The following is a 7,992-nucleotide window of genomic DNA, read 5'->3' on the forward strand; positions in this document are numbered from 1 at the left end:
GATGATGGATTATGATGATCGTGTGTCCGTTGGGTCAAATATGTATTTACCTAACTGCACATACTATGTTTCCGGAACGGACTTTTCCAGCCTGCCTCCTTTTCTACCCCAGACCCCGTCTTCTTGCCCTATGACATATTCGTACTCGTCGTCCAGTTTACCCCAAGTTCAGTCCGTCAGAGAGGTAGCTTTCAGAGACTATGCTATTGACCCGTCCAGCAAGTGGCACCACAGGGCAAATCTGCCCCACTGCTACGTTCCAGAAGACATTGTGCACAGGGACTGTCTGCCCAACCCGGGCACTTTGGGGGACATGTTCTCGAAAAACAACTCGGCTGTTTACCACACGGGCTCGGGTCACACTCCCGGCGTGTATGGCAGCGTGGGGAGGAATGGTGTTTTGCCTCAAGCCTTTGATCAGTTTTTTGAAACGGCATACGGGAACCTGAATAACCAAAACAGCGAGCAGGCAGCGAGCAGATATAGCAGCAGTAAAGCTCCTCAAGCAGCAGCAGCAGCAGCAGCTACAGCAGCCTTGGGATCGGGAGCCGAGCCATGCCGGGACACCGAGGAGACAGACCGCCGAGAGGAAACCAGCAGCCCCGAATCGTCTTCCGGCAATAACGAAGAGAAATACCCTAGCTCTAGTACGTATGTACCCTCACTAAGGTTATTGGAGAAAGTTTGCAATCTCACGCTCCGCTGTTAAACGTTTTATGTGCTGTTTTATAAGCATATAAGGTTTATGGAGGCCTGTAGATTTACCCTAACAAAACTTTGTTATAAACGAGATCACGTGCTTTAAGCTTGAAATTGGCCGTGAATCACAGGATATTACCTCTCCAAATGTCTTTCATGTCTTTGTGTATTTTGTAAAGATAGCATTAAAACACTCAGTTATTTTTACTAAATCAGTGCGCTGCTATAATTAGCCTTTGGAATTCAGTTTCATACATATACAGCATATATAGCCTATTCGCTTTGTTAAGTTATATTGTTAAATAAATACTAGACTAATTTTCACTTCATAGCTACATGAGCATTTTGTAAGATTTTGTCTTAAAAGTCTTAAAAGGAACAATATTGCAAGCTTGCGCACTTGCTTATAAAAAGCTTTATAAACCACTGGTGGCTTGTTTATTTCAGCACATTAAAGTGCCACACGATATCGATTCGAACTTAATTAATATGCACAGTGAAATATTATTTTCAGTGTATTTCCATGTGAGATGTTTACGGCAACACAAGGCAATGGTTTAATAATAATTTTAGTGTACTTGGCTGTTATATATTTTATGATATAAAACACTTTGTTTCTTCACCGTTAAACATTTTTACAAAATGAAATTAAGTAAAGCAACATTTTTTATTTATTTTTTACATTTATTAATTTTTCTTACCACAGCAAAACACACATTTCTCTCCAAGTGAATTGTAAGCAACAAACATAACGTGTTTATGTTCATTTACCAAAGTTCATTAAATACTTTGAATCTGTGTTAACTGATCTTGTTTTATGTGTGCTCCTTATTCCCAGATGGACAAAAAACTCGCAAAAAGAGATGCCCCTACTCCAAATATCAAATCAGGGAACTGGAAAGAGAATTTTTCTTTAGCGTTTACATAAACAAAGAGAAGCGGCTTCAGCTCTCCAGGATGCTTAACCTCACCGACCGTCAAGTCAAAATCTGGTTTCAGAACAGAAGAATGAAGGAAAAGAAGTTGAACAGAGATCGTTTACAGTACTATTCAGCAAACCCCTTGCTGTAGAGGCCGGCTTTATGAGAGACAGAGAGGATGAACTTCAAGGTCGCGGCGCCTGTACATTCCGGGAGCGGATCTGAAAGTCCAAGAACCTTATTTCACCATTTACAGACTATGCAAAGTTGGGGTCATTATTATTATTATTATTATTATTATTATTGTTGTTGTTGTTATTATTATTATTGTTGTTGTTGTTGTTGTATCGCCATTCGCCCATCAGTGTCCGGTAAATGTAACAGGGTTTTGTATTTTATTGTTTTGTGGCTTTATTTTCAGACCAACTTGTTTACCTAATGTACTTTATGTATATTTATAAATGTGGCAATACAAATATCTATTCAGAACCGTGTATGCTGGGAAAATCAAAGAAAATAGTTTCTTACACCTAAGAAATATCACTAAGTAGGGTTGAAATCGCTCGTCTTCATGTCAGTCACGTACATTTGTTTAAATGATGTACGCACAATTCATGATCAGGCTATCATCAATATTGGTGGGGGTTTTTTTGTCTTTTGAGAAATGTACAGGAATGGGCCGGGTTAAATCTTATCTTTTACTTGAATTTTCTCTTTTTGTAAGCTACACCTAAATCTAGGCCTGAAATCCGTGTTTTCGGCGAAGAGCAGGTTTTAAAATAAAATGTAATGAATGCAAAATGTAAACCAATATAATGTGTATGCAGACCACATTTAAAGCAATAACAAGGCAGCGAGGTCACTGTTAAACACATAAACCACATCACCAAAACTATCACTATACATCATTGAATTCTCAGTGTCATTTTAATACGTGATACCTTATGTACTATGCATAGATGACTTGACATTTTGTTGTATAAATCAGCCTTTTAAAACACACCATGTTTTGCTCTTTTACTTCTTTGAGGATCAGATATTTGATGGATATTTTTATTGCCGGGTAGCTTAAATTGATTTGGGGATCAAATAACAACTTCGTATCCATTACGGAACTGCCCTAAAACACAGCAATGGATGTCGTAGTGAATCAAATCGACTCCCAGCCCCCCTTTGCTCCAATTTCGACCTACCAGACGACTTAATGTAAACTGATGCTTTTATTCAGATGTGTAACTGTCACACATCTACAAAATAAAACAACTGGCGCATCAATCAAATAGAAAATTGTTGATTTTAATGGCAAACTCTTTATCTTTTAATCTACAGTACAGTAGACAGCAAAACTACATGTAGACGACGTTCGCAAACCCAATAAGTGCGTCATGCCAATCTAGGGTCTAATAAAAACGCAAGCGGGAACTAATAGTAAGTTTTTGGCGCATCCTGAGACTCTGTGGAATCTGGATGTCCCTCCCCCACCGGCGTTGCTGTAGCAACTTGGCCATAAAACCCATCTTAGTCTGGAGCATTTGTACAATTGGGTGCGGTGCAATAAACCGTCTGAGAACCAAGGTTATTAACTGAGACTAAGCGCGAAAAGCTTCAACCACAATCACTGAAAGCTTGCGTTCACCGACTCCTCTGGCATTTGTCCTAGACTCGTGGAGTCCTCAGCGATTCTTCTTTACAATCATTTCTGCCTTCTCCACACGGTGGCGCCCTTCAGCTCAATGTCATTGCTGTGGAAATAGTAACGTTGCCGGAAAACGTTTTCGTCGGATTCTGGAGTAAGGCCATGTTGCAACGACGTTCAGGTGAATTTTTCAATTTTATCAACAAGCATTTTAAAGTTGATACGTGAATAGTGAGACAAGATTCACAACTGCTTTGCACAATTATGAGCACAGTATAATTTGTAGGTGAATTTAATGTATCGTGTCGACCGATCAGCTACAGGAAAGACGCTCTTACTATTCTTACTAACTATTCAACAGGCGTCCAAAATGTAAAATAAAAAGAAAGAAACACAGATTGAGGACTGTTTTCATTTTATATTTTATGTTTTTAGGTTAGAAATAATAAAACAAACAGCTGATACAGATTACATTAAAAAAAAAACTGGAATCTATAGAGTCCAAAATGTAAGCAGGCCTACCTGCGCGTTTCCTGCAGACATAATTCATGTATATTCACTTTTTCTATTCAGACAAAAACAGTATGTTAGGCAAAGTTCGTTCATATTGTATCATGTATTTTAAACAACGTATAAATTCCAAAACCTTATTAAAGGCTGCTTACCTTAAATCACTTGATTAAACTACGAAATCAGATAAATCTAGTTTTCTTCTATTTTGACTTACACCGCAGCAAAATAGATGTTGTTACTTGCAGAATCAAATGCATTATAAAATTTTAATGTTCATTATGCCAATATTAATTATAAATATAATGTACAGGTAAAATGTACCATATTACATTATATATTGCTATATTAAAGCAAAAATAGTCCATGTTTCAGTATAAATCAGTGAGAATAAAGCACTTAAACGTGCTTGTTTTACACAAATTAGTTACTGATTATTACGTTTGAGAAGAAAGTGGCTAAAGAAATTGCATTTAATGTTATGATAGATATATGAAATAGAATATAATTCTATACATTTACTTCTGCTCCACATAAATACAAATTTCTTCAATACAACATTTTCATTCCGTTTACTAATTTCACTTGCTGTGATGTACTCGTGTGAAACTGGAGTCCCTTATACAATAAGTACATTTATATAATCATTTAAGTGTTAGTTGCAATACTAATTCGATTCGTATATATATATATATATATATATATATATATATATATATATATATATATATATATATACATATACACACACCGTAATTTCATTTTAACTTCGAAAAAATCCGTAGATAACATCTATTACAGTGTGTATGCATTTTTATATAGTGTTAAAGGTTTGATTTACTTAAGCATTAAATATATATATATGCATCTATGTGTAACATCATGATTATAATATATTATAATGATTATATGTAACATAATCGGGCCAGCTGTAGCCTAGTGGTTAAGATACTGGCCCAGTGATCAGAAGGTTGCTGGTTCAAGCCCCACCATTACCAGGTTGCTGCTGTTGGGTCCTTGAGCAAGGCCCTTAACCCTCAATTGCTCAGACTGTATACTGTAATTTTACTTTGGATAAAGGCGTCTGCTAAATGCTGAAAATGTAAATGTAAATAATCGGATTTTAAGAAATGTGATTAATTAAAAGAATTCAAATAAAGCTAATATGTAATCTTAAAAGTCAAAGGTGATTTAAAATCCCGGAAGATGAAATGGTATATTTTGGTTTTTAATAACAAAATAATGTCAATATTTTTTAATAGGCTATAGCCTCCTGTGTTGTTGGAGTTTATTATTTCATCACGTCTTTTATAGGCGCATTGCTCTTTATTTCTTTATTTCTTGGCGCCCTGATTGACACACCAGTGCTGATGAAGACGATGATGATGATCGTGTCACATTATTATTTTTGTAACATACACGCGTTCAATTACAAAAAAAAAGAAACATAAAGCTGAAGATAAAGTAAATACTAATATCTTAAAGATTATCTGGTGGACTGAAATGGATACGGCGTACAACAGTTGTGCTACGTACGCGCTGTAGGTGGAGCCTTTAGCCTAGTTGTGTTTTAATTGGCTGTTACCTCTCAGCGAGTTGCTCGGTTATCAGTAATTATATTCAGCATGTTTTACCCAAGAAATGACATCCAGAAAGGGTTATCTTCTTTACCCGTCAAATGATACTGCGAAAATGTCATGCTCCGAGGGTCCATCTGCAAACTCGTTTTTGGTTGACTCTCTGATCAGCGGCAGAACTGAAGGAAATGCGCACTATTATTACAGCGGTGGCACCTACTTGCCATCAAGCTCCGACTATTCTTACGGACTGTCTAACTGTGGCTATTTTCCGGGACTAAAACGGACCGAGAACCACAGTATGGCACCAATACCAGGTCCATATATGCAAGGAATGGAGACGTGGTTGGAGACCTCGAAGTCGTGTCGCACAGAGCAGCTAAGCAGTCAGATCGATTCCAGGTCGTTTTCCCCCAGCATTAAAGAAGAAAGCTCGTACTGCTTCTACGAGTCGGGGAAGTGTCCAAAAGGCACATTGGCTGAGGACGCATCTTACACCCGGGTGACGCCGAACGCATGTCCAACAGGGAACAACGGAAGCGTTAATGTGCCTGGGTACTCTCGTCTATCTCAAACGTGTTCGTCGTCCAAAGGTTATTATCAAAACGAGTCCGGAACAGCCGATTTTGCTCGCTTTGACGGTTCGAGTTTGGCCCTTCCTGCGGTACCGAACCGGACCGAGAGCGAAGAAACGACTGGCCTGACCGAGGAGGAAAGTAAGAGATCACCGAGCGGCCCTGCTTCATCCCCACAACCAGAAAGCGAAGCTGAGAGCCCGGAAAAAGCGAACAAAGGTTAGTTCTGTCCTGAAATTGTGTGGCTGCAACTGTCTTAAGACTTTATACTGTCAGCTGCAATCATACTGAAATCTTGAACACAATTCCGAATGCAATCGTTCCAGTATATAGTGTAAAATAAGACTTTAATTTCCAAACACTCTGATCCTGCAATCCTTGGTCATCTCACACTCGGTTTGTTTGGACCAAAATATTCCTCCTTGTCCAGTTTATCTCTTCTGTTACACCTCAGTGATCTTTTAAACCTTGACACATCAGCAGCAGATTATACTGTAGACTCTAGCTCAAGATCAAACTGAAATGTAGGCACATAAATAGAACTATTACTATAAAACTACAAACACAAATATCACATATACTTACGCTCATAATATTAGCTATGCAAAGGTCAAACCTTTAGTGACTTTCAATTGGCCTATAGGTTATGTGAGCTAATAAAGAGTCCTGCAAACCGTGTTAACTATCACACTATGGCAGCAGGTAACACCGTGGTTGTGTGTGTCAGAACGTAATGCCACTACTTAAAAAGTCAATTTTTGGAGAAACGTACGCAGGTTTATATAATTACTGTTAAAATTAAGACGCATATATTTACATAATGTTAGTGACTTTGTCTACTCACCTATAGGTTATACGAGCTAATAAATTATGCTGCAAACCACGATATTTCTTAGAACCAAATAACCAAAAGTATAGATACAGTTCAATACCTATCACTAATGTAATTTGAGAGTTTTTACTGTCACTCTTACTATACAGTTAAGGTTGGCTTTTTTATATTTGTATTTTTTTTTTTAACGATTTTAATTATATTTAAAAGATTTAATTAAGTATATTATATAATTGAATGTACCTGTGCCTAATAAATGTAAAGCAGTACTATTAATCAATAGCATCAGTTGCTAACATCAAGTGTATACAAAGTAGCTAAACAATACACATATGTGTATATATATGTATGCGTATATATATATATATATATATATATATATAATTTCTTAAATTAATATATATGTGAAATTTATATATACACATTACATTTATTATATATACACATTACATATATACACATTAAATGTCCTTAATGTATATATATATATATATATAATGTGTGTGTGTGTGTGTGTATATATATTATATATATATATATATATATATATATATATATGTATATATAATATATATATATATATATATATATATATATATATATATGTATGTATATATATATATATATATATATATATATATATATATATATATATATTCATCTGTATATATTCATCTGTATATATATATATATATATATATATACGTATGTGTGTATCTATGTATATATACACATACGTATATACATATATGCACACACACACACACACACACACACACACATTTGCATGTTGTGATTTTAGATTTAAGTGGACCTTTTAAGATCTTATTTTATGGTAATATTTTAAATGCTTTTAGAGTGATAGTATACAGTAGTTGGCTTTTCCAGATGTTTTGTCAAATGACATATACATGCACAATGACCCATTATAGTGTAACTAAACACCTATACCTTCTCCATTCCAGAAAAAGAATGCAAAAGTGAGAACACGGTCAACTGGTTAACGGCAAAGAGCGGACGGAAGAAACGCTGCCCGTACACCAAGCACCAGACTTTGGAGCTGGAGAAAGAATTTCTCTTTAACATGTACCTGACCAGAGAAAGGCGTCTGGAGATCAGCCGCAGTGTTCATCTAACGGACAGACAAGTTAAGATCTGGTTTCAAAACCGGCGTATGAAGCTGAAGAAAATGACTCGAGAGAACCGCATTCGTGAGTTGTCTACAAACTTCAGTTTTGCCTGA

General features: G+C 36.3%; 2 protein-coding genes across 2 annotated transcripts; both read left to right on the forward strand.

Moving 5' to 3' along the window:
* Window positions 1-1,770, forward strand: hoxa11b (homeobox A11b). The gene is made up of 2 exons (XM_062991662.1): window positions 1-647; window positions 1,538-1,770. Exons 1-2 carry the CDS (start codon window positions 2-4, stop codon window positions 1,768-1,770), a joined length of 879 nt encoding a protein of 292 aa, XP_062847732.1. The 5' UTR covers window position 1.
* Window positions 1,771-5,442: 3,672 nt separating this feature from the next.
* Window positions 5,443-7,992, forward strand: hoxa10b (homeobox A10b). Its single transcript, XM_062991663.1, has 2 exons — window positions 5,443-6,136; window positions 7,715-7,992. The coding sequence occupies exons 1-2, from the start codon at window positions 5,458-5,460 to the stop codon at window positions 7,990-7,992; spliced, it is 957 nt and encodes a 318-aa protein (XP_062847733.1). The 5' UTR covers window positions 5,443-5,457.

Source organism: Trichomycterus rosablanca, chromosome 3 (genome assembly GCF_030014385.1).
Source record: "Trichomycterus rosablanca isolate fTriRos1 chromosome 3, fTriRos1.hap1, whole genome shotgun sequence".
In the NCBI taxonomy this organism is placed as follows: domain Eukaryota; kingdom Metazoa; phylum Chordata; class Actinopteri; order Siluriformes; family Trichomycteridae; genus Trichomycterus; species Trichomycterus rosablanca.